At 45.2% G+C, this 26700-nt stretch overlaps 1 protein-coding gene across 1 annotated transcript; it reads left to right on the top strand.

The window, feature by feature from the left end:
- Positions 1-2577: 2577 nt before the first annotated feature.
- On the top strand, positions 2578-26233 carry IGSF1 (immunoglobulin superfamily member 1). Its single transcript, XM_045994828.1, has 21 exons — positions 2578-2675; positions 9716-9796; positions 12000-12136; positions 12290-12316; positions 12729-13010; positions 13367-13654; positions 15509-15793; positions 16236-16529; positions 16998-17276; positions 17606-17726; positions 19625-19695; positions 19791-19823; positions 20209-20499; positions 20797-21075; positions 21680-21967; positions 23073-23360; positions 23865-24152; positions 24348-24635; positions 24749-25027; positions 25416-25539; positions 25898-26233. The coding sequence occupies exons 1-21, from the start codon at positions 2578-2580 to the stop codon at positions 26016-26018; spliced, it is 4242 nt and encodes a 1413-aa protein (XP_045850784.1). The 3' UTR covers positions 26019-26233.
- The last annotated feature ends 467 nt before the right edge of the window (positions 26234-26700 follow it).

The following is a 26700-nucleotide window of genomic DNA, read 5'->3' as shown; positions in this document are numbered from 1 at the left end:
TAGTAAAATTATTCATTGATTAATATCCGGGACTTTTCGTGTTTTGCTTATTCATGTATCCTCAGAATTAGAAAGCAAAATAGGTGTGCAATGAATATTTGTTAATAAATGCACAAATAAATAAAACCCATTTGCCTAAGATCTCATTACCTAAACACGCTGTGCACTGAAGACGATTGTTTAGTTTTTTTTGAAAGTACCGGTACCAAACAGCTGCTCTAATTTTTATTAGGTGAATCCCATCAAGTACTTATAATAATTTCTATAGCAAATTCCTATAGGGAATTTTGACTATTTCTGAGAATTCAGATGAGACTCATATGAAACCACCTTTTGCTTTTGAATTTATTGCATTTAATTTTGATTTTCCTTTCCCTACACACTCTCTCCTTCTCTACACTGTCCTCTTCAAAATCCCATAATTAACTGATGTGCTGATTGGGCAGTTGTCTGATCGGACACATTGGAATCTAACACAGACTCCGATCTAAAAATTACCAGACCTCTGAAAGGGGTCAATTTTTTCCTGCATGGGTATTTAATATGTGTAACTCTAATTGTAATCTCCCCCATCTTCAGTTTTTGTTTTCTTTTGAAACAGAAACCTGAACTACTAGGAGCCTGAATTAGAGGGACAGGTGGATTGCCAGCTCTAGAAGTGGCCTCTGAGCCCTGTCCCTGAGGATCTGTGCCCAGGATAGCATAACTAATGGCAGAGAGAGAAGGTCATTTTCTTCTTGATTGGAAGCCCTCCCTTTAGACTTAGATCATAACCTGGCTTTTCAATATGGCACAAATAAGAAATTTTACCAAAAAGTTCTAGGGGACACACATGGCCCTGACTTCTCTCCAGGTCTCTAGCCTCATTTCCAGCCAATCTCCACACATCTCGTGCTGCCATAGATTGCAATTCTTTGCCCTGTATTCCCCCCCACCCAAAAGTGAATCACACAGTGGAACATCAGGGAGATATCAGATGGGCGGAGCAGGCAAAAGTTTTCCAGTAGGAAGCCTTATAGGTGCCCTCACCAGGCCAAATGATAGGGATACTTGAGTCTGGGGAACTTAGGTGGAGAACCTCCTAAGTGCTGCCAATCAGAATTCACTATTTTCTCCACAATGCTCCCATAACGCTTTGACAGTGAGTCTTTCAAAGCTTACCATGATCTGCATTATATTATAAGTAGCTGTAAATGGCATACATTTCCCACTAGATCATACTAGTGGGATCCCACTAGATCTTGATCCCACTAGATCCCACTAGATCTTGAAGAGAGTGTTTATCTTTATTTTCTCATCTTTCTCATCACTTTTTACAATGTTTCGGGTACAACTGGGATGAATATAAGTTTTTTACTTGTCTGAAAAGAAGGATAATGGTATGAGACCCAAGAGGGCATCCATTTGAGTCCTATTCAGATTCCCCTGCTCCTCATTACTGTCCTGTCTCCACCCACACCATCATCACCAACCGAAATCCCAGATACTATTGTAAAGAGATATTGAAAAAAAAATGATTAGGCTGAGGCTAACCAAGAGTTCTATATTAAGATTTAACTCACAGTTATTGAATATTCATTTGACTGATGAGGAGATGAAGACTCAAATAACTCTCAGCAGCTTGCCAAATGTCACACGATTACCCAGCTAGTAAGTGGCTCTGCCAGGACTGAAATTCAAGCCCCCGATACAAAGTCAAATTCTCTTTCCGCAAACACTAGAACATTTAGATTAACTCTTCTCACTCTCTACTTTATAGTTCGAATGCACCGAGTTGTTTAACCAGAAACATTTTCTGTGCACCATCAGTCAGGAAGAAGCTAAATATTCTGAATACATGAGGCTCATTTTATGTACATCTTTATTTCTCTGTCCATGTATTTACACCTTTATTTTCTATTATGTTTTCCTGTGTGTTTGTATATTTACATATTCAGGTATCTGGCACACTCATGTATTTATACACATGGGCATTTATTTCTTGTTTATGTATTTATCTTACTTGTAGGGCTATGAAGCTCTTACTCCCAATGCTATTAGAAGAGATCATATCAATTAATTATACTTTAATTTCCTACAGTATTTCTGAGGATTTCAGCTTCAAACTGGTGTTGAATTTCAACTGAAAGACCCCGCCCCCCCTTCAGCTCTTAAGCTTCTGCTGGAGAGGACAGAGAGAGCAGTTGTGTGCAGAACCAAATGGCTGAGTTCTGGAAACACCTCAAAACCAAAAGAAGCCTCAGCTATGAGGGCAGGAAAATAGGAAACAAAAACTAAGCTTAAAAGAGAATGAGAAAAATGATGAAAACAAGCAAGAAGTACTGCGGTGCTGCAGAGGAACCAGGGACCTAAGGGATCAAGACATACAGCTGGCCTGGAAGAGTGAGCAGCAGGCAGAAGCCAGAGAAAAGGCCAACAGGAGGGGGCTGATGTTTACCACCTGGAAAGTGATACAGGACCATGTGAGCATTTTAAAAGGCAGGCAGGTAAAGCTCATCAAAGACTACAGGACACTGATGGATGAGGTCACGGGGCTAAAAGAAACCCTTGAGAAAGAAAGATTACAGAATAAATATCATGGAAGAGAGAACTGGTCCAGATGAAAACCAAATTGAGCTTCAGTCTCAAAAGTTGAAAACTTTTGAAGCAAACAGAACTTCACAGTACAAGAAAAGGTAATGGATCTCGAAAACACATCAAAGAGTTACAATATCCGTGTATCTGGCATCCCTGAAGGTACAGAGAATGAGAGCAACCTTAAAGACATTATTAAGGAAATTACTGGAAAAGGTTGTTGAGAGCTAAGCATAGAACTCAGCTTACATATAAAGAGAATTTATAGGTCCCTACTCAAATGCAACTGTCAAAGTAACAGTCCAAAACACATAATTGTACAGTTCTCTTTTTAAAAAGATTTTGTTTATGTATTTGAGAGAGAGTGAGAGCTATGTATTTGAGAGTGAGAGCTAGAGAGAGAGAGAGAGCACACAAGCAGAGGGGCAGAGGGAGAGGGAGAAGCAGACTTCCCACTGAGCAGAGAGCCTGACACGGGGCTCGATCCCAGGATTCTGGGATCATGATCTGAGCTAAAGGCAGACACAACCGACTAAGCCACCCAGTTACCCCTACTTGTACAGTTCTTAAACCTGAAAGAAAAAGAAATAATCTTGCAAGTTGCTCAGGAAAAAAATGGTGAGTTGATTTCCAATAAGGTGAAGAAGGGGCTGACGCTTCCCTGTGCCTTGCTTACAGTGGAAGAGAGAGAAAGTTGGAGCAAGATCTACTACCAGATGAAGGTCTGAGGATCTTCATCTAGATCTAGAGCCCCTATTTGAGGGTGAAAGAAGAATCTTTGACAATCAAGATGGCTTTAAGTCATTTGTTAGCAGAACTCTGAAACTCTTGGTTTTACTGGAAACACCTGCAGCCCAGGGACAGGGCGTTCCTGGAGAGAAGTGGACTAAACTGATTTACAAAGCCAAGTTCCTTAATAGAATGTGGATCTTAGTTGGGTGATTAATTGCATTTTTGCCAGTGTAATTAGTGAAAAATGAAATAACAAATATAACGTTGACCAAGTCGAGTGTAGCTAGCTAGCTAGGTAGCTATTCTGTGTGAGAAAAGTAAAAATGAAAAAGGAGAAGAATGAAAGAGGGGTAAGTGGGAGAGAGGATGTGAATATAGTAAGATAATAATTTGGTGGAATAGGGAGACTCTGGAATCTAATGGCTAAAATAGGAAAAATAATTTTATTGTAAATACAAAAGCAATAAACTGTATTAACAGACTTGTTTACAGAGTCTTCCCTCCTCTCTGCTAAGGGTACTTGGACCTTTTAGAAAATTTGACAGTATCCTAGAGCACAATACAAGTAGAACCGGGAAAGATGCATGCATATTGAAATGATTGCCTATAAACTGGTATTTTTAGAAACAGATTGTAAACAGTGGGTGATGTTGACATGATGTGTTTTTAAATTGCTAATTTGTGTTGCTTTTGCATTTACACATCTCCATTTAACTTTAATTATATAATTGGTTAATCATACAATAAATGGGATTAAAAGAACTCTGTTGTTGACTTCTACACTTTCCTTTGGAAAAGTAATTAAAAGTTCCCAAACAGCAGTCCCTCCCCTCTTCCTCCTCCTCCCCAACGCATGAAAATGGCTACAATTTAGACAGACTTGGAGGCAAGATAGGCTTGGAAGCAGAATAAAAGCTTTTCTGGCGCCAGCACTTGGAAGTATCCTGTCTATGTCAGACCTAAGCTCATAGGAGCCCCTCTGCCTGCCCACACCAGCCAGTGAAGCTGGGCCTAACCTCCTTCTGGGGCCATCAACTTCATCCAACACCAGAAAAGGGGACACTGAAATACTTGGCAGCTTACCCTCAGAGCCCACCTTTGTTTTATCCATCTATCCCTGAAACCCTACTCCCATGTACCCAGACACTCATAACATATAAGCTCACATGCATCTTCTCTCCGTTCATCATATAAATAAAAGGCAACCTGTGACCCTAGGAGGACTATGGTAGGGAACACTGGGTCAGTAGTTTACCTTTTTGGTGAATGTTGTGTAGACCAAACAAAACCCTGTGGCCCTGCTCGATTGGAACATGACAAAACCTCATTTTCTCTGTCCACCCATTAATCTTAAGTTAAATTCAATTGGGTAATCACACTGCTGGTTTGCTTTGTGACAGGCATTGGGAGCCTGATCGTGCAGGCCTCTTTGTCTTCTGGCTCACAATGCCTCGTGGCTCACAATGTGTGCTCTGATTAAATGTTTCAGTTCTGGTTCATCACTCATATTTGATTTATTCTAGGAATCTTCCCTCAAGGTCCTGAAAATACCCTCCGTTATAGCTTCTGGAAGTGACTTAGTGCCCCAAACTGTGCCCTTAGTAATTGAAATGCTTGACAAAGGATAAGTTGAAACTCAAGTTGTGGGCAGGGCCCAGCTTCCATTTCTACCACCAAAAGGAGGTGCCTCCCACCTCCAGAGCTCAAACCTCAACCAAGTCTTGCTGTGGGAACCTAATCTGTCTTCTTGGGTCTCCCCACAGTCCCAGACCACCACTTGTCCAGTCCCCCCCTTAATTGCTTACTTAGCTACTTCACATACCCTCTCCCTTGTAGAAGAGGGTGATGGTTGATGGGTTACTAGGGACGGAAAGGGGTGCTAAAATATTAGCAACCTTCTGAACGCACTGGATACTCTAAAGGTCTGGCACAGTCCTTAGGTGGTTTGCCACAGCAGTGAAGTGGGGGATAGGGGGAGCGGGTCACAACGCTCATGGCTCTCTTGCGGGTGTAAGAAAATTGTCAGGATTCTTGGTAGTTCCTGTTTGCCAGTGAGAATCACTGTCCTAAAACATAAAACTGAAAGAAAGTGGTTTGCTAGTAAATGTTTAACAAACAGCTCTGTGGCAGGAAAAACAAAACAAAACACCTGATTTGTAGCATTTGCTTATTCAGTACCGTAAATTCTCTGGCCATAGCCAATCTTAAGGTGCCAAAATAATATTAGTGAATTCTGGGTTGGGATGAGGTGTACACATTCAGCTCTCCTGAGCCAAGGCTAGCCAGTTCCATTACATCACTGGGAAGTGGTCAGCTTTGCCCTGTGCTTCTCCTGCCTGGACTACTGTAAGTCAGATTTAACTTTAAAAAGATTTCTTCTTCCTACACTGGACTCAGTTATGGAGAAAGACTCCCAGACCACCCTGTGTGCAGTATCTGGCCCTTGATGTCTTTCCTTTTTCAAGCCCTGCCCTCTTGAAGTTTTTCTAGCACTCTTCTGGTTCTCACTACGCTTTTGTAAGAGAGTTGCTCTTTTCTTCTAAACTGAGAGTTTTTGGAGCTTAGAAAAGTCTTTCTTACAAATTACATTAGTCCCACCTCTACACTCAACCACACAATTTACTTCTATGGGTATAGTATGTACTCAATAAAATATTACATTTAACAGTTGTCTCATAATCCATAAGACGTGATTCTGAAGCTTTGGCAAAAGAAACTCTATTCCAGCCCCCATGTTCAAGATGTGAAAGTGAGAAGGGGTATGGCTCTGGAATATTTTCTGGAATCACACCTGCCCCAGGACGGTGAGGCTGGGAGGTCTCATACAAGCCCTCTCATATCCATCTGGACAGTTTAAGGGGATGGAGGGTCGGGGGGAGGGGATCTGATCCTTAGGAATGAGACTGATCATTCCTAAAACATTCCATGAAAGAGAATTTTTTAGTATCAGTTGTCTCTAACCAACCAGGAGAGAATCCCAGATTTCTTGGTGCATGTGTGTGTGTGTGTGTGTGTGTGTGTGTGTGTGTGTTTAAGATTCGGAGTCACAGAGCTACAGGCCCAGTGGATTCCTGATGGGGGAAAGTCAGCAGAGCCAAAATCAAGAACTCTATCCTAGCTAAATCTCAGCCCTAGAGTTGCTTGGCCCCTATCACCAGCTTTAAAATATTGGGTCACTCAAGTTTTCTCTAGAAAGTTGTCCAGAGACTGTTTCTCTTTCTGCAGGCAGGCTGCAAGATTCAAGACCCACAGAGGGAGCCTAGAGATGAAACCTCTCCTATCTCAAGTGCCAGCTATAGTTTGAATGGGTTCGCGTCTAAGAAACCTGAATAATAAGTCCCTTCAATATTTCATAGTGTCCCAGAACAACAGATGAGGGTGAATCATGTTCTTACCTACAGAGTCCCAAGACCTTTTGCAGGCTTCCACAGCCAATTTTACTGGGGAATCTGACTCTAGATTCAGGTTGCTGGTCCAAAGCACAAGTTTTAGCCCAAGGACCTGCAGAGCGCAAGGGGACACTATCAAGCCTTTTTCCTACATTATTAACAGCGCATTTGATCGGTGCTTTTCTATTTTCCTAAGTAAAATCTGGTTTTTCAATTTTTTTATTTTATTATGTTATGTTAGTCACCATACAGTACATCATTAGTTTTCAGTGTAGTATTCCGTGATTCATTGTTTGTGTATAACACCCAATGCTCCATGCAATACATGCCCTCTTTAATACCCATCACTGGGCTTTTATTAATTAATTATGTTAGTTTTTTCATTCTAAACATTCAACATAGAGGTAGCCTAGGGTAGTGGTTAAGAACATGGGATTGCAGGGCGCCTGGGTGGCTCATCTGGTTGAGCGGCTGCCTTTGGCCTCAGGTCATGATCTCAGGGTCCTGGAATGAAGTGTAGTCTTCTGTCATGCTCACTTCTCCCTGTTCAGTGGGGAGTCTGCTTCTCCCTTTCCCTCTTGCCCTCCCCCCCAACCACGTACTCTCTCTCTCAAATAAATAAATAGATTAATAATTTTTTAAAAAGAACATGGGATTGCAGTACACAAATATACATGAATATTGAATTATTATGTTGTACTCCTGAAACTAATATAACGTATGTCAATTATACTTCATTAAAAAGAAAGCATGAAAGAGCTAAGAGGTTCACTTATTTTGCATAAAAAGTTTTAGAAATCCTTTCTATATAAAACCGATTTATAGATATGTTAAAACCAAGACAAATGAGAACATGGGACTGTAAATACAGACTGGCTGGATGTGAGTCCTAGTTCTGCCACTTGTTTGCTCTGTTGGCCTTGGGCAATTTGCTCAATTGACTGTGTTTCAGTTTCTCCATCTGTAAAATGGGGCTGATAATGATAGCTATCCCATAGTGCTGTTATGGGGAGAAAATGAGTCAAGATTTATAAAGTACTTAGTGCCTGGTACTATCATAGTGATTTCTTTTTTTTTTTAATATTTTATTTATTTATTTGACAGAGAGAGATCACAAGTAGATAGGCAGGCAGAGAGAGAGAGGGAAGCAGGCCCCTGCTGAGCAGAGAGCCCGACTCCATCCCAGGACCCTGAGATCATGACCCGAGCCAAAGGCAGCGGCTTAACCCACTGAGCCACCCAGGCGCCCCATAGTGATTTCTATACACATGTTTTGAAAACTGGCACGGGTTATACTGACAGTAACTATCGCTACCAAGTTCCAAATGATCATCATGTTGAGCCAATTTTACCTTTCAGATGTTTCTGGAACCTTTATTCCGCCTCCCTCACTGGCTCCACTGTCCTAGTTAGGCACACAGTCACAGCAAACGGCTTGCAGCTCTCCAGGCCTTGCAATCTTCTGGCTCTCATGGCCCCTCCTCCTTTGGCGATCGCTTATGTGTTTTTGTTTTTGGTTTTTTTTTTTTTTTTTTTTTTTTTGCTTATGTGTTTTCCACCGCTGTTTATCCTTAGACTACAAACTCCTTAAGAGGAGAAACTAAAGAATAAAAACAAGAAATCAAAGAACAGAAACTGCCATTCTTTCTAAATCATCAGCTGGTAGGACAATGCGTGGCACAAAGGAAATATTCAACAAATGTTTGTTGAGTTAATGGAGGCCTGCTGTGGCCCAGGCACTCTGGGGTGGTTTACAGGGGGATTGTTTTTGAATATGACCCAAAACTCTGTGTAATAGTAAGTACAATTATTATCCCATTTTACAAATAAAAACTGAGTTTTGGAAAGTTTAAATAACCTGCTCCCCCCCAAAAACATTTATCTATATTCATATGCCTATGCTATTCTTTGGGGGGATAATCTGCAGTTTATAATGGTGTGTAAGAACAAAGGATGCCAGAAAGCCACAACTGATATCACCTGATGCACAAAGCGATCTTCTATCATTAATTTGGCTCTTTCTTACGATGATTGGTTGATCTGCCCGTTTATTGGATGCTGCACTTTAATCCCATCATATGATATACGTCAGGAGCTTTGGTTAGTATCTTATCCGTACATTTCTCACTTCAAAAAGTCTTTCGTGACCAACTACATTTGTGGAAGGTTGTCTACATCATTGAAAGCACGTTACTCTAGGACATGTGGGGAACGGCTGACAGATTAATAACAGTACTGGTAGCAACAGCTCCCATTTATTGAGCACTTACCAGGTACCGGGTATACTGTTATCAGTTTGACTTGCATGATTCCAACAAAGCCCCATGCAACCTCTTCTGCTGTTCTCTTTTACATGGACTCAGAGAAGTTTACCTCACTTTCTTCAGGTCACTCGGCTATTGCATAGTGGAACCTGGACTGACATCTAGATTAGTATGTCTCTAAAGCTTGGGCTTTCATCCCAAGCTGGACTCTGGAGGCTGTCCAAGTCTCTTAACCCTCTCTGAGATTCAGTTTCCTCATCTGTAAAACTGAGGGAAGTCACACATTTCCTAGGGTTGCTAGGAAGACTAGAACTAATATCTACCCAGGGCCCAGAGGCATTTAAATCATGGTGGCCATGTTTATACATAAGTGGGCCATTAAATGGGCAAGGGAAGACCGGAGATCCCTTTAAAGGCATTGGGGATCTGCAGAGGAGGGATCTACAGCTTTGGCAGTCTGAAGAGCTGGCCCTCTCCCCTCCAGAATACAGTGACCCAGTGAAACTCACAGGGACAGGAGAGGGGGCAGGGGCCTGAATTTGGCTCCAGCAACCTCTGCAGGGAGTCAGGAGAGGCAGAGAGCTGGGAAGGGCACTGAAATCCGGGTCGTCAGAGGACTGCAGGTGTCAGGCAGAGTTGGTGTAGGTGGGCTTCCAGAGCCTGGCAGAGGGAGGGGAGGAGGTTGGAGCGGACCAGCAAGCAGGCGGGGGAGAGAAGGAGGCGGCGCGCGGAGCCCTAGAGGCTGTCCTTAGACAGCTCTTCTCATGCCCGGCAGTTTGCTGCATCTGGGGGAGCTCACTGGAGAATCTCAAACGGCGGAGCGGGCCTTCAACTACCGTAAGTACCTGCAAATGAGCGCATTGCCCAGTGGCTGAAGATTAAATACTATCCCTCAGATCCTAAACAAAACCCCGAAATAGTCTCCCTGCTGTAACTAATTGCAGCAAATCAAACTGCTCCCCATTCCTCCCTTTCTCCGTCCCTCCACGGATCCAGCATTGCCTCGCTAAGAATCTCTGGGCACTGTAAACACCTTCCTTTTTCCTTCTCAGTCTTCCCTCCAAACCCTCAGCGAAGCATGTACCCGGCACCTTGCAGAGCCCAACCCCTTTGATTCTTGGAGCCCTCAGAGCTATGCAGGGGGCGAGCCATTAGACATTTCGGGTATGTCACCCTCAAAAGCACTGAGGCGCTGCCTAGGGGTGGGGAAAGTGCTTGGGGTGGATTAGAAGGGGAGGGTTAAAGGACTAGACTGTGGAAGTTGGCGGTGGGGGTGGGGTTGTGAAAGGCCAAAAAAGGGCGGGTCCAATTAACCTGAAGCTTGCTGCAGTTTCCCACATTCCCTGGGCATAAGATTCACCTTTTGGGCTGGATGTAAATGGTATGGTTTCCTTAGTGATTGGAGAGGGGTTAGCCATGCTGAGAAGCCCCCTTCCCTCCTTCCACTCAAGTCTCCAGGAGGCAAAACCCTGGTTTAGGGGTCTAAGTGGCAAGCCGGGAATCTCAGCTGGCATTTCTGGGCAGAGTCCCAGGTTGAACCTTTCCCTTGGCAGTAGAACTTGGCTTCACCAATAAATCCTTGGGGAAACAAAGCAACAGGATGGAACTCAAACCCAGGCCTGGGCTAGGCCGATCTAAGGGGAGTGGGGGACAAGAAGCTGAGATGAAGGAACATCTTTAGGGTCCTACACCAGGTTAATACCCCCTTGGGTAAGAAGAAAAATAGCCACCTTGTGATGAAATGTTTACCATGTGTCCTGTACAAATATTATCTCTCATCCAATACGAAAACAATCCTAGGTAGGTATTACTCCCCAACTTTACAGATAAGAAAATTTCAGAGAGGGTAATTTGAGCATCCAGAAATGCAAAAGGTAACTGTTTCCTTGGATCTCTGAAGGTCCACCTGTTCCCCACAGCCCAGATGTTTGAAAATGAATCTTCTTGTTTTTTTTTTGCTCTGCCATCCCACCCAATGTTAGCATTGGAGCAAATTCGAGGCTACAGTGCTGCTATCCATTCTGGGAAGGGAAATCAGCCCTTTTCTGTTCTGGGAGCTGCCTTTACCCCCACTCTACTGAGATGGGGTGAAACAGCCAGGACCTCAGACTCTGGTGGAGGAGAGTTAGCTTGAGTTTGTGTGGTAGGGATACACCTTCCCTGGGCAAAAGGATACTTTGGGTGCAGTCTTGGAGAAGAGGCAAGAAAGCCAAAAGGGTCTATCTAGTGTACATATAGTTAATAGTGATTTTTTTTGGAAAATGAAAAGGCTTCCCTGAATTCAGATATCTTTACCATATTTCCTTAGGACCAATGAACAAAAATGCTTAAAAATTACGGGCAGCAAATGCATCATTTACACCTTACATTAATTAACTCAAGTAGCTTGATTCTCCAACACATACTTGAGATGGGGGTTTTGAGCTTTGGGGGGTAAGAGTTAAGAATGAGAGTAATATTGCATCTGAGGCAATCCACAGAAGGGGACGCCTGGGTGATATGAGATCAAAGGTGTGAAGAAGGGTAAGAAAGGGGGTGTTTAAATACCAGTTTTAGAGAATAGACATTGGAGTTACTATATTAATATCTGGTATTTAATCTTCTAACTTTGGGCAAATTAAATATACCCCTTCTAATCCCCAGTTTCCTTGTCAGCAAAATGGGGATGGCAGGAAAGCCTCCTTTGCTAGGTTGTTGGAGGACACAGACCATATATATATATAATACAGGATCTAAAAGGATGACTCTACATCTCCCATTTCTCTCCTCCCAAGGGCTCCCCTCTGGCCTGGATTAGGACACCCTCTGAGCCTCTGAGATTCCAGGGCTGTACAGATATTTCAACAGATCTGACATCTTAGATGCCAGCAAAGACCTTGGGTGCAGGGAGAAGTAGGTGGAGAAAGGGGGCAAGGTAACCTTGTAGTACCTTTCATGCCTCTGAAGGAGTGGAAGGTAGGGTTGTCAAGTACTTTAGTGATCCAAACTAAACTTTGAGGAGCAGGACAAGTCTGCTGAGTAAAAACACCTCTGCTTTTAGATTTCACCACCTGCTGAGGGGCAAAGTCCTTCCAGACTTGAAGCGCACATTGAACACCAGAGGCCCCAGGACCCTGGACAGGCTGGGGGAACGGTCCACCATGCTGTGGACATTCAGTGTCTTGCTCTTTTGCATTCGTGAGTATAAGGAAGGGGTGAGGGGCAGGTGACCCTGTCACAGGTACCCCTATGTTTGGGAACTTTGGGGAGGGAGAAAGAAGAGAGTATTGAGAATTGAGGGTTGGTGGGGTCAACATGGGAGCCCTTTTTTACCATTATCTCTCTTTTCAGGGCTGAGTCTGGGTATGACATCAATAGGTAAGTGAGTCCTGCCACCTCAGGTACCTTTCTTCCTGGAAGTTCCAAGATATCAGCTGCCTCCATGGCCCTGGATATAACCTCCTGGAGACCACAAAGATAATTCCCAGACTGAGCTGGTTGGGGACCAGAACCCGTCACTTCATGACTTGGTTTCCCACAGAAAGTAAAAAACCTCAATTCAGGTGGAATGGAAACCAGACTTGCACTGTATTCCCCAACTCACTTGAATCCCTCAAACAAATATCCTAGGAGCCCTATCCCACCCCCCACACAAGCAGACACTCTTATTCCCAAGGGAAGACAAAAAGAAGAATCTGAGTCAGGGCTAATTTTAAGGGACATTGCGAGGCACATTATGGGAGGGAGAGGGTTGGACTGCTCATATCTTTGTGATCTTTGGGTATGACAGTGGTGCAATCTCAACCGGAGCTGTGGATAGAGACCAACGACCCCCAGGCTCCTTGGGAGAACATCACACTTTGGTGCAAAAGCCCCTCTCGGATTTCAAGCAAGTTTCTGCTGCTGAAGGATAAGACACAAATGACTTGGATCCGCCCTTCCTCCAAGACCTTCCAAGTTTCATTCCCTATAGGTGCCCTTACTAAGTCCAATGCAGGTCTCTACAGGTGCTGCTACTGGAAGGAGACAGGCTGGTCAGAGCCCAGTAAAGTTTTAGAGCTGGAGGCAGCAGGTAAGAAGACAGTAATAGATAATCAAGAATAAACTCCAGCTCCTGAAATTCAAATATTCCCAGAGCAATATTTGTTTAATTCATTCATTTACCTTAAATGCATGAATGCATACATGCAAGCATTCCACAGTTAGTAAGGGCCTACTCTCTATTGGCAATGCAGATGAAGATGCAGTCTCTGGAACAGATCTAGAGAGCAAGTTCTCAACATAGAGGACACCCCAGATAGGGGGAAGGAAAGGTGGTAAAAAAAGGATTATTCAGAGAACGCTCATTTAAGTAGCGCTCTCCTCTCCTGCTCACTGAGCAGTGCTGTCCTTGCCCTACCTGAATTCCAGTTCATTCTCTCCTTCCAGGCCAGCTGCCCAAGCCCATCTTCTGGATCCAGGCTGAGACCTCCCCTCCTCCTGGATGTAATGTTAACATACTCTGCCATGGCTGCCTGCAGGATTTGGTGTTCATGCTGTTCAAAGAGGGATATGCAGAGCTCATGGATTACCAAATCCCAACTGGAACAGTGGCCATATTCTCCATTGCCAACATGACACCTGAAAGTGAAGGGGTTTACATGTGCCGCACTCATATCCAGATGCTCCCCACTCTGTGGTCAGAGCCCAGCAACCCCTTGAAGCTGATTGTTGCAGGTGGGTGTGGCTATGGCTGCTGGGGTCTGATGATTGTTGTCCCCGGAATCATGGCTGGATGAACCAGGGTTTCTGATTTTCCTTTCTTTGGTCAGGTCCTAGGCCCTGCAAGGCCTATAAGCTAGAGTCATTTAATATTTTCCTGAGATGCAAATTAGAATCACACATGCTACCAGGCAGATGTGTGGAGGCCAATCACCTAGGCTCACTCAGGCTAGTGAGTGAGCCCAGTCAAATGTCCAGCAGCTTCAGCTCATCACAGCTCTGTTGTTCTCTACTTGTTGAATATCATGCTTTCATTCATTCATTTGACTAATATTTATTGAGCACTTACTATGTGCCAGGCACTGCCACTGCAATATTATAAACTGGTTTTTACATTTTAATTGCATTTTATTGTATTTGTGATTATTATTTTTAAGCACAGAAAATAGAATTGTGCTAGTTTCAGTGGTAAACAAAAATTGTAAAAAGTGATAGCTCGTATTTTAGAAATGGCTTTATACAAATTACTTTAGTCTTGTGTATGTAGATCTAGTAAGACAGTGTCAAGATCTAGACACAGCAGAAGTCTCCCCAAAATGTTCAAATGCCAGATACATGCTCCTGCCCCAGTTTGCCCACCCCGTGACCTGGATCCTTTAGAAATTTGCTTTAGTTCCTCCATCAGTCTAAATAGGTGCCACAGAAGATAACCTGGACTTAGAAGCAGTAATCTTGGTTTCTAGTTCCACCTCTGATACCTCCTTCCTGTGTGATCTTAAGCAAGTCACTTCACCTCTCTGTGCTTCGGTTCCCCCCATTACTCTAAAATGGGATAACAGTATCTATACAACCTACTCTATGATGCCTCTCTGTGCTTCAGTTTCCTGATGTGCAAAATTGGTATAATAATAATGCCTACCTCACAGGGTTGTTGTGAGGATTTGCCTAAATATAATATATGTACAGTGCCTGGCATATACATTCTCAATAAATGGTAGATATTAATTTTATTAGTATAGCTTTTTAATGAGGATTGAATAACAAAAACTGTTTGAACAGTGTGTATGGATGTTTGTTGTATGAATGTACTTCCTGAGTAGATTCCACTAACATACACTATTGTGGTTAACTATACACTGATATCCCTCACTTTGCTGATAAGAGCTGTGTCTTCTTTACTTGTACATCCTTAGACCTACATGATGCCTGACACATCCTAAATGCTCAGTGAGCGTATGACAGGGCTGATCTTTCCAATAACAGATTGGTGGGTCTACCTGGGATTGCAGTGGGTAAGAAGGAATGGTATGAGAATAACTTTTGCCCTCTATTTTGTAGTATGATCCCCTTGAGGGAACAATACATGGAAAAGAAGGTGTGACCTCATTGAGAGAGATTTCTTTGGGTCAAAGACTTATTGGCCAATCCTTCATTGGCTTCTTCCAATCTCTTGTTGGAAGTAGAGTCTTATGTGGGTTTAATGTGTTCAAAGGGCATTTTTATTTCTGCAGTAGTATTCATGCTCTACAAAGATGAAATCAAAGTCATTTTCAGAAGCTTGATTTCTTGGGTGGTTGGAAGAAGTACATTTGGCATTTCGGGAACCTAAAGATACAGGCAATTACAAATGTAGATATTCCACTGAGACACAGCATTATACATTTCGGTGGAGCTGATAAAGTTTGGTGAGAGGAGAGGACATGCTCTTGGTTATCTCCTAGAATAAGCTAAGTTTCAAGGAAGGGAGAGGGAGTAGAGGCTAAAGTTCAGCTACCACTCCTTGTCTTTAGAAAAAACTAGGAAAATAAAACTAAGAGATAATAGGGAAGAATCATCCTATCTCTAATTCAGGGTCTCTTCCCTTTCTAGGACTCTATCCCAAACCAACTCTGACAGCATATCCTGGGCCCATTATGGCACCTGGAGAAAGCCTGAAGCTCAGATGTCAGGGACCTATCTATGGCATGACCTTTGCTCTAATAAGGCTTGAAGACTTGGAGAAATCCTTTTACCGCAAAAGGCCAATAAAAAATGAGGCATACTTCTTCTTCCGGGCTTTGAAAATCCACGATGCTGGACATTACTTCTGTTTTTACTATGATGGGTCATACAGGGGTTCACTCCTTAGTGATATCCTGAAAATCTGGGTGACCGGTAAGAGAGGGGAATGCCAGGGGACCTATGTTAGGGGCTAAGGATATACAACTCCTTCTGGGCCACGTGGAGAACCTGATCATGCAGCCAGGGCTAACAGTGGGAAAGGGAGCAGAATTTGTACAACTGGGCTTAGGACAGGATTTTCCAAGGGTGTACTGAAGGAAGAGAACCCTTAGTGGTGCGGGGCACCCGGGTGGCTCTGTGGGTTAAGCCTCTGCCTTCGGCTCAGGTCATGATCTCAGGGTCCTGGGATCGAGCCCCGCATCGGGCTCTCTGCTCAGTGGGGAGCCTGCTTCTCTCTCTCTCTCTCTGCCTACTTGTGATCTCTGTCTGGTCTGTCTGTCAAATAAATAAATAAAATCTTAAAAAAAAAAAGAACCCTTAGTGGTGAAAGGGGGCGTCAGACCACTACTCCTTTATATTTTTGGTCTCATCCTAGACACTTTCCCCAAGACCTGGCTACTTGCTCAGCCCAGTCCTGTGGTCCAGATGGGTGAGAACGTGAGCTTCTGGTGTCGAGGGCCAGTGAATGGAGTGGGGCTTGCACTCTATAAGAAAGGAGAAGACAAACCACTTCAGCTCTTGGATACCACCAACACTGATGACAACAAGTCATTCTTCCTCCATAATGTGACCTATAGTGATGCTGGCGTCTATAGCTGCCACTATCTCCTCTCCTGGAAGACCTCCATCAGGATGACATCACACAACACTGTGGAGCTCGTGGTTGTAGGCAAGTGCTAACAAATGTCATTTGTATTTATCATCATTACAGTGTTCTAAGAAGCAGCTAGCAGACTTGTACCCTTTTGGAGTTATGAGTCAAGGAAAAATACACTAGGAAGTTGGTGCAGAATTTTTTCCAAAAACTTTACCTATCTTCTCTCCCAGGATTGTTACTCAAGCCCTGCATCTTGGCATGGCCTAGGCTCATTGTGACCCCTGGAAATGTTACTTTCCTTCTGGCCAGGGGAAACTTAGAGCTATGAGGTCTCCCTGATAGAATGTAGAAATCCAAGAATCTTTAGAGTACGGAGGAGTGAGCCAAGAGGTTCTAAAGCACGGTCAAATTTTGAGACCACTGATTTAGTAGAAGTGGAAAGACAGGAAAGATCAAATAGGAAGGTGAGAAGCTTGTTGGGGGAAGTGGTACTGAGTTCAAGGTCACTTATTCTAACTCTGATTTCTGGATTGGTTGCAGATAAGTCCCCCAAACCCTCCCTGTCAGCCTGGCCCAGCACCATGTTCAAGCTAGGAAAGGTCATTACCCTTCTGTGCCAAGTACCTCATCCAGTACTTGAATTTTCTCTGGAATTGGAAGAAAGAGCAACATTCCAAAAATTCTCAGTGGATGGAGACTTCATCATCAGTAATGCTGAAGGAAAAGGCACAGGGACCTACATTTGCAGCTATCACATAGAGGCACACCCCAACATCTGTTCAGATCTCAGTGAACCTCTGAAGCTGATGGGGCCAGTAGGTGAGAGGACAACTCTTCCTAGGGTTGCCCTCCCATGGCTTTGGTCATGATACCTCAGGGATCCTGAAGCAGTGCCCAGAAAGCTATGGAAAGGGGAGTCAGGGGCATGTAAATCAGGGCCCTTGGGTTTGGGCACACTTCCCCTGGGGTGGTCTCATAATCACTCAAAGGCATTGAGCAGGACAATTTCAAAACTTCCATTCCTCATGAAAAATAAAGCCACTCTGTCTCACATTCCCTTCGCCTTCAATAACCAGCTCCTTCTTCCTCCTCCTCACCCTCCCCCTTTCCCTATCAAGACACCTGCTTCTGGTTTTTTCTGGCCACAGGCTTTCTCACATGGAATTATGTTCTGAATGAAGCTATCAGGTTGTCCCTAATCATACAGCTTGTTGCCTTGCTGTTGGTAGTGCTGTGGATAAGGTGGAAGTGTCGGAGACTCAGAGTCAGGTAACTGTCTTGTCCTAGCCCCCTGTTCTTCAGTCTAGCTGAGTCTAGGCTCCCCAGAGACTCAGAATGAGTCCTACCCCAGTTGAGATAAGCCACAGGGTCACACTCTTCATATCCCCCACCTTCTGGGCTTAAGAAACAAGACTTTCTCATCCCAGCTGTTCCTCTTTCACCTCACAGAGAAGTCAGCACCCAAGCCAGAAGGTAGAAAAGCATTAATCTCAGAGGGAAAAGCAATCAGAACCTCATTCACTGATTCCCTGTCCCCCTACCCCCACCCAGGAGGGTGTCCAAGTCTCCCTCCCAAACCACCTGTTCCTCAGAGATGATTGATGTCTCCCAAATGAACTTAGTCTGAGCTTCTTCTCTTGTAAAAAGCCAAACTGTCCTGTCTCCCTGGGTATTATTTAACTTCCATCCCAACTTTTCACCCTTACCCCTAACTTTCAAGGGCTAGGGAGCATCATGGTCCATCCTAATCTCCATAGAAACCAGTCTCTCTACCGCTCTGGCCTCCCACCATCTGTGCAGAGCATCCTGAGAATATAATCCTAACCTGGATGGGCATCTAATGAGGCAGTAGATTGGGCCAGGGAATCAAACTACTTCCTCTGAACTACAAAATGGTGAACCAAACAGGTCATCCTGCCATTTCCTTTGATCCTTTTGTGTCCCCTGGGCCATCCTCCTCTCTCCCTGATCCCCATGGCCTGTGCTCAGGCGATTCTGCCTGACAAAAGGAGGGGAAATGACAGCTACTAGGTTGGTGGGGACCTCAGTCCCTGAAGGCTTTACCTACTACCCCCAACCTTCTGCACCTGGCTGTAGCCCCCTCACAATGATCATGGGCCTTTTTGTGTCTGGAACTATTCAATATGCAATGGATTATGACTGTCATTGTGTGTGTCTGTGTTTCCCACCAGGATTTGAGGCTTGGGTAATTAGAAGGGAGTCCCCTAAATCTTCTGCAAAAACCACCACCCTTCGCATTTTCAAAAAGTCTCAGTAGGGGGCCAGGCATAGTTGTCCTCAGACTCCATCCTGAGTTCTGCACCTTGGGGTAACCTCCAAACCAGGGGCCAGAAAACAAATGTACCTTCAAGCGCCCCACCTCAGCTCAGGACCACTGCATCAAAGAATGAGCTTTGGAAGCAGATTTCAGAGAAAGCAGCTTGAAAAGCACGTTTTCCTGACTGGGAAGGAGGGTCAGTGTTTTCTAAGTACAAATTGCCAAATGGATTTTGGCTTAATGTCATCTAATTCTACAGGACCCCGTAATCCGAAGCTGCTGCACATTGCTAGTCATAATCTGGGTGGGGGTAGAGAGATCCCACTCTCTGACAAGCTTAGCTCAGCACTGACAATCTTCAGGTAATTCACTGCGGCTGCCTAGGCAACCCTTCCATAACAAAGGCAGGTGAGGCAGGTCGGTCTGAGGACCAATACTGCCATAATAAAAACTGCTTCCAAACTTAAACTTGATGACCGAGAAACACCCAAGATTTTTTCCTCCACCCCCACACCCGCCACCCAGAGCTGCCGATCACTCTGAGCTCCAAAGGTTCTGAGAGCTGTAATTACAAAAGCATTTTCACATCTGACAATTCAATTCCAGCAACAGCCTAATCAGGGGCCATGGGGAGCTGACATCCGATATAGGCTGAGGAGGGGGAAGGGGGCGGGGGGCACGTGGGTCATGAAAGAGCAAGAGGTTTGTAGGTGGTGAGGCCCTCAAAAAGAAAAGTCATCGATGTCAGAAAAGATTATATCCCATTATCCTGCCCAAACCCAATCCCTATTGGGTGGTGAGTAAGCCAATGACATAAATTGCCGCCCCCTTCTCTCCGCCCTCCCCCTAACCCCAGCAGCTCCTCTCATCTCTTTTCTGGTCTCACTAGAGAAGCCTGGTTGCTGGGAACAGCTCAAGGGGTCACCATGCTCTTCATAGTCACAGCCTTTCTCTGCTGTGGTGAGTACAAGGGGGTGGGGAAGGGGCCTGGGCAGAAGGCCGGGTGAAGTCCCGTGGGGGAGGGGGCAGAGCCCTGGCAGCAGTTTCTTTTGCAGGACTGTGCAATGGGGTATTGACAGAAGAGACTGGTGAGTTTTTCCTGCTCCAGACTGGGACATTCCTTCCTGGAGATCCGAAATAACTACAGAGTGTCGGTGTCAGTGGCCCGGGAGTGACTGGTTGGGAGGGAAGAACAGCCAGGAAGGGGCACTTGCTAAAGCTGCAGGCAAAATTTAGCCTCCAACTCTGCTTTTCTGCCTGCAAAATTTCCCCCAAGCTTCTGCACTTTTCTGGGGCTCAGCTGAGACATAAGCTTCCCCTTTCCCCAGCACCTACAGAAGGAAGGAAAGAGTTTGGGTTTGTGTTGAAAGGGGACATGGGCACTGTGATCTATCTGGGTAGGGGGTTCAAGGGCAAAGAAAGGGGGAGGGGAGGGAGGAGGGATGATGGCTTCATTAACTCTGCTGTTTCTAGAAATAATCATGCCAACCCCTAAGCCTGAGCTTTGGGCAGAGACCAACTTCCCTTTTGCCCCATGGAAGAACTTAACCCTCTGGTGCAGAAGCCCTTCTGGCTCAACTAAGGAGTTTGTGTTGCTGAAGGACGGGACCGGGTGGATTGCAACTCGCCCGGCCTCAGAACAGGTCCGGGCTGCCTTCCCCCTTGGCGCCCTGACCCAGAGCCACACTGGGAGTTACCACTGTCATTCGTGGGAGGAGATGGCTGTGTCGGAGCCCAGTGAGGCACTTGAGCTGGTGGGGACAGGTAAGAAAGGGCAGAGGTTCCTCTCGGGGTGACCCTCAGTGCCCTGTGACTTCAAAAGTGTTCCTAAGGGTGGGGGAATGCACAACGACCTGGAGCCCACTGGGCTTATGCTGCAAGTAGGAGAGGAGGGGCCCTGAAATGGGGGAGGGGGTGGGGAAGAGAATGAAAGGAGGCTAATAGGATGAGCCAAAGGCCAAGCCAGGATGGATTTCTTTTTCCCTGACAAAGTGACTCCAAGTGTCTCATCTAGGCACCTCCAAACTTCTGCCTCCTTTTCCACCCCATTTTGTTTTCCAGACATCCTCCCCAAACCCGTCATGTCTGCTTCCCCCCCAATCCGGGACCAGAAACTGCAAATCCGGTGCAAAGGATGGCTGGCAGGCATGGAGTTTGTTCTGTATAAGGAGGGAGTGCAGGAACCTGTCCAGCAACTTGGAGCCGTTGGGAGAGAAGCCTTCTTTACAATCCAAAGAATGGAGGATAAAGACCAAGGCAATTATAGCTGCCGTACTCACACTGAAAAGCACCCCTTCAAGTGGTCTGAGCCCAGTGAGCCCCTAGAGCTTGTCATAAAAGGTAGAGCTGAAAAGGGTGTGTGAGGGGGGAGGAGGGAAGCAAAGCTCTGGGTCAGATACTCCTCTCCCCACAGCAAACTTTGCTGCTGGTCCTAGGAGCCTGTGTCCAATCTTAGAGCCAGGCAGGCGTGGCGCTGGGAGTGCCAGGGCCTCTGGCTGCACGATATTAATAGCCATAATCGTTATTAATAGCTGGGGTTTGTGGAGGGTGATTTAATTTTTCTAATTATTTTCATATCAATTATCTCATTTAGATATAGGCCAAATATTCCAGGGAGGCGAAGCAGGTACCCTTTCCCTTTCTTGCCCAAATGGACAAACTGAGCCTCAGAGGACCAGCAGAACCCTCATGGCAGTTCACTGTTTTAGCCTCTATTGCCTGCCCTGATGACAGGGAGGATTTAGCTGGAGGAGGTGAGGGGTGGGGGGACAGGAGTCCCTGGGAGAAGTCCATCTACAAAGTGGATTTGCCTTGATTTTTAAATGCACCTACTTCTGAATGTAATGTAGAAAACAAAGCAGCTTCCAGGAACCAATAGTTGCTATATTAGCTATCTTTTTTCTTAATTCGGTTTTGTGTCATGTTTTTGTTTTTTGCCTTCTAGAAATGTACCCCAAGCCCTTCTTCAAGACATGGGCCAGCCCTATGGTCACTCCTGGTGCCCGAGTGACTTTCAATTGCTCCACTCCCCAGCAGCACATGAGCTTTATTCTTTACAAAGATGGAAGTGAAATAGCATCCAGTGACAAGTCTTGGGCAAGTCCAGGGGCCAGTGAAGCTCACTTTCTGATCATTTCAGTGGGCACTGGTGACGGAGGGAATTACAGCTGCCGCTATTACGACTTTGCTATCTGGTCTGAGCCCAGTGACCCTGTGGAGCTCGTGGTGACAGGTCAGGAGAGGGGAAACACAGATGGAGACAGGATTGACCCTGAGACGGTGGGTGGAAGGGCTGTCAGTGGGAGAGGAAAGGTGCCCCTTCTAAAAGTCACCAGGTTAGAGCACAGGACTCTGGATCTCAAGGTCATGAGTTCAAGCCACACATTGGGTGTGGAGCCTACTCAAACAAACAAATAAATAAATAAAAATAAAACTCACCCAGAAAATGCTTAGGAAAGTGCCTGGCACATGGTAAATAGTCCATGCAAGGCAGCAGATTCTATTATTACTAATACAGAGAGAAGGGACAAAGGAGAGGGGAAAGGCAAGTTATTCAATTCTAGGGAAAGAGGTGAGGCAGAGGGGCACCTGGGTGGCTCAGTGGGTTAAGCCACTGCCTTCGGCTTAGGTCATGATCTCAGGGTCCTGGGATCGAGTCCCACATTGGGCTCTCTGCTCAGCAGGGAGCCTGCTTCCCTCTCTCTCTCTCTGTGCCTGCCTCTCTGCCTACTTGTGATCTCTCTCTGTCAAATAAATAAATAAAATCTTTAAAAAAAAAAAAAGAGGTGAGGCAGATGGGGGTGTCCAATCCACAATTCCAAACTCACATGCCCTACTTCTGAAATCTTTTGGTGGCTCAGCCTTAAGCTTTGGGCTCAATGTTCCCTTTTTCTTTAACTGGGCTGTCAGAGATTGGCGGGCCGGATGGCCGCCAGAGAAAAGGCAAAGACCTTGAAATGACAGCTGCATATTATGCAGCCATTATAAATGATAGTTTTCAAAGGCTGATTAATATCATAAGAAAATGTTCACTACATAAAGTTAAGTGGAAAATATTAAACTACACAACTGTGCATACAATGGGATCCTAATTATGTAAATAGTTACAGCTACAATGACATGGTCACATAAAGAAAAAAATGAAAAAGAGATATAGAGACATGTATAAAGAATGGTTATCTTTGAGTGGTAGAATCGTGTTTTTTTTTTTTTAGTTTTTTTCTGTATTTTTTAATTTGCTAAATAAACACATACTGTTTATTATAATAATGCTAAAAAAGTAATCTGCAGAAAGTGGTGGGCAGGCTTCTCTCATGTTGTGATCTCTTGAATTTCAGAATTCTACCCCAAACCCACTCTTCTGGCACAGCCAGGTCCTGTGGTGCTTCCTGGGAAGAATGTGACCCTGCGCTGCCAAGGGGCTTTCCAAGGCATGAGGTTTGCCCTCTTTCAGGAGGGAACCCATGTTCCCTTACAGTTCCAGAGCACTTCTGGGAACTCAGCTGACTTTCTGCTCCACGCTGTTGGAACAGAGGACTCTGGGAACTACAGTTGTGTCTACTATGAGACAACCATGTCAAATAGGGGATCAAAAATCAGCAAGCCCATTATGATCTGGGTGACTGGTAAGAAGAGACAAGATATATTTGAGAAATAAAACCGATAAACATACGGGAAGGAAAAAAAAAAAGAGAAAGGGAAGCAAACCATAAGAGACTCTAAAGGATAGAGAACAAACTGAGGGTTGATGGAGGAAGGTATATTGAGGATGGGCTAAATGGGTGATGGGGATTAAGGAGGACACCTCTTATGATGAACACTGGGTGTTATATGTAAGTGATGAATTGTAAATTCTCCTGAAACCAGTATTACACTATATTTAACTAACTAGAATTTAAGTAAAAATTTGAGAAAGAAAAAATAATCAACTAATTAATGATATGGGGAAAAAAAGAACAAACAAGTTATGAGACTGGGACAGAGACACCTGGAGTAGGGGTTAGGAAGGGTAGAAGGCTAGGCCAGAGCATGGAGGGGGGGGTACTATTGTATCCAGAAGGAGAAAGATGAAGGGTTAATGCAGTGAGTGATAAGTAACTTTACGCACTACATCTCTGGTCTCTTTTTAGACACATTTCCCAAGCCATTGTTGTTTGCTGAACCCAGTTCTGTGGTTCCTATGGGGAAGAATGTTACTCTCTGGTGCCAGGGGCCAGTCCATGGAGTAGGGTACATTCTACAAAAAGAAAGAGAAGCCCCTTCAGTACAGCTCTGGGGATCCACCAGTAATGACGGGGCATTTCCCATCACCAATATATCTGGTGCTAACACAGGGCGTTACAGCTGCTGCTACCACCCTGACTGGACCAGCTCTATCAAGATACAGCCTAGCAACACTTTGGAACTCATAGTCACAGGTAAGGCGATGGTGCTCTCGAACAGGCACGAGAGCATAGAGAAGAAAGAACGGATTGCAAGAGGGCTCATGGCAATAGTTTTCAAAGAGACCAAGGAGAGGCAAGCAATAGTCTTTCCTATTTATTGAACAGACTCTAGGGGTGGCACACTGGAAAGTGGCTTCCTCTCTCTGACCAGGAGTTAATTTCTTCTAGGTTTGCTCCCTAAACCCAGCCTCTTAGCCCAGCCTGGACGCATTGTGGCCCCTGGAGAAAATATGACTTTTCGCTGCCAAGGGGAACTGCCAGACTCAACATTTGTCCTGCTGAAGGAGGGCATTCAAGATCCTTTGGAGCAACAGAGCCCAAACGGGTACAGGGCTGACTTCTGGATGCCAGCTGTGAGAGGTGACGATTCTGGGGTCTATAGCTGTGTTTATTATTTGGACTCTGCTCCCTTTGCGGCCTCTAATCACAGTGACTTCCTGGAGATCTGGGTGACTGGTAAGGTCCTGGAGACCTCAGTAATAGTCTAGATTTTGTAGTTTTGAAGTAATTAGCCCTAAGAGGGCTCAAAACCACTTTTAACTCTGGTTGGTTGTCCTGATTGGTTGCAGATAAACCCCCTAAGCCTTTGCTGTCAGCGTGGCCCAGCACCATTTTCAAATTGGGGAAGGACATCACCCTTCAGTGTCGAGGACCCCTGCCAGGTGTTGAATTTGTCCTAGAACATGATGGAGAAGAAGCACCTCAGCAGTTCTCAGAGGATGGGGACTTCGTCATCAACAACATAGAAGGAAAAGGCATTGGCAACTATAGCTGCAGCTACCGCCTCCAGGACTATCCTGATATCTGGTCAGAGCCTAGTGATGCCCTGGAGCTGGTGGGGGCTGCAGGTGAGAGGATAATCCTTGCATGGCCCTGGCATGACCCACCTGGGATCCCAATGATAGTCCAGATGGAGACCACCAAAAATGGAAGAGGGAGGATTTGGAGTCTGAGACTTCAAGTGTGATCATCTTTCTCCTAGGGATGGTGAGGCGGTAGACCTCAGATCCACCCAGAGATACAAGCAGGTCTCTACTTTCAAGGCCCTTTCCACCCCCAAGAGGAGGGCAGTGTCTGCCTCAGCATAAGCACTGGCTCTAATCAACCCCTCTGCATTCTCAACATGGCTCCCAAGGGAACCCTGGAGGAGGCCAGATGAGGGGGCAACAAGAGATCGGGGGAAACGTATATGTGCTAATCTCCATGGCCTTGGTTTCTGCCCTTTTGTCATCACAGGCCCTGCTGCTCAGGAGTGCACTGTGGGGAACATTGTCCGAAGTAGTCTGATTGTGGTGGTAGTTGTAGCTTTGGGGGTGGTGCTAGCCATAGAGTGGAAGAAGTGGCCTCGACTCCAAACCAGGTAAATGCCTCCTGTCAGCATCCTTCTATAAACCCAGGGCTGGTGGAAAAACAATGACCTGAATGCTCCTTAAATACCTGAGCCCCAGGGCGCCTGGGTGGCTCAGTGGATTAAGCCGCTGCCTTCGGCTCAGGTCATGATCTCAGGGTCCTGGGATCGAGCCCCGCATCAGGCTCTCTGCTCCACGGGGAGCCTGCTTCCTGCTCTCTCTCTCTGCCTGCCTCTCTGCCTACTTGTGATCTCTCTCTGTCAAATAAATAAATAAAATCTTAAAAAAAAAATACCTGAGCCCCATAACACAACCTGTTTTCAGATTGGTTTTGGATCCTCCCTTAGTTATGTCTTTTTCTCCACACAGGGACTCAGAGACAGATGGAAGAGACCAGACCATAGCCCTGGAAGAGTGTAATCAAGAAGGAGAACCAGGCGCCAACACCAGCTCTCAGGGAACCTCAGTGGAACTGCCAGTCCCAATATAATAGTCTCCTCCTTTACAAGAGCTTTTCTCTCTTTTATCCTCAGAGACCTGCAAATCCAACTGGTTATACCGGGAGTCAACCCCATCTACTGTTCCTTGGCCACTAATCATCTGAGCTGGGTCAAAGGGATTCTGGGAGTTGAGAGCTCTACCAGGGTGAGATGTTTCCTGAAGAGAGATTCCCCACCCCTGTAACTCCTCACTGTACTGATTTACTGGTGCATGAAATTCTGTTAAAAATGTATTCTGAATTAAAAAGTATTCACTATTTAACTGCGAAAACTATGGCAGTGGTTTTTCCATGGGTGTGTTGTTCACTTATAGCTTGGAAATGTTGTATTGGAGCTGAACTTCATGGCAGAATAAGAGAGCAGGGGCTGCTAGCACAAAGGAAGGAGTTTAAGGATGGGGTGGGGGAGGAGGGAAGGCTCCAAAAGAGTACTTCCTAATTTAGTTTGAGACACAGTTCAGTGAGGAGAATGTCCTTTTGTCCTTCAATCTCACAGATGGATGAATGGATGGATGGATGGATGGATGGATGGATGGATGGATGGACAGCAATATTCCCTCCAAGTTCAGCCCAAGGAGGGCAAACATTGAAAGTATATCATTGAACACTACACCAAAAACTAATGATGTACTATATGTTGGCTAATTGAATTTAAATAAAATGAAATAAAATA

Source organism: Meles meles, chromosome X (genome assembly GCF_922984935.1).
Source record: "Meles meles chromosome X, mMelMel3.1 paternal haplotype, whole genome shotgun sequence".
NCBI lineage: Eukaryota > Metazoa > Chordata > Mammalia > Carnivora > Mustelidae > Meles > Meles meles.
The sequence above is the reverse complement of the archived record's forward strand: the minus strand, read 5'-3'. Positions and strand labels throughout refer to the sequence as shown.

Coding starts and splice junctions, on each gene's coding strand:
- IGSF1 (XM_045994828.1), top strand. CDS start 2,578: ATGGAAGAGAGAACTGGTCCAGATGAAAACCAAATTGAGCTTCAGTCT. Junction 2,676..9,715: donor ACTTCACAGTACAAGAAAAG/GTAATGGATCTC, acceptor GTCCTTAGACAG/CTCTTCTCATGCCCGGCAGT. Junction 17,277..17,605: donor GAAGCTGATGGGGCCAGTAG/GTGAGAGGACAA, acceptor TTCTGGCCACAG/GCTTTCTCACATGGAATTAT.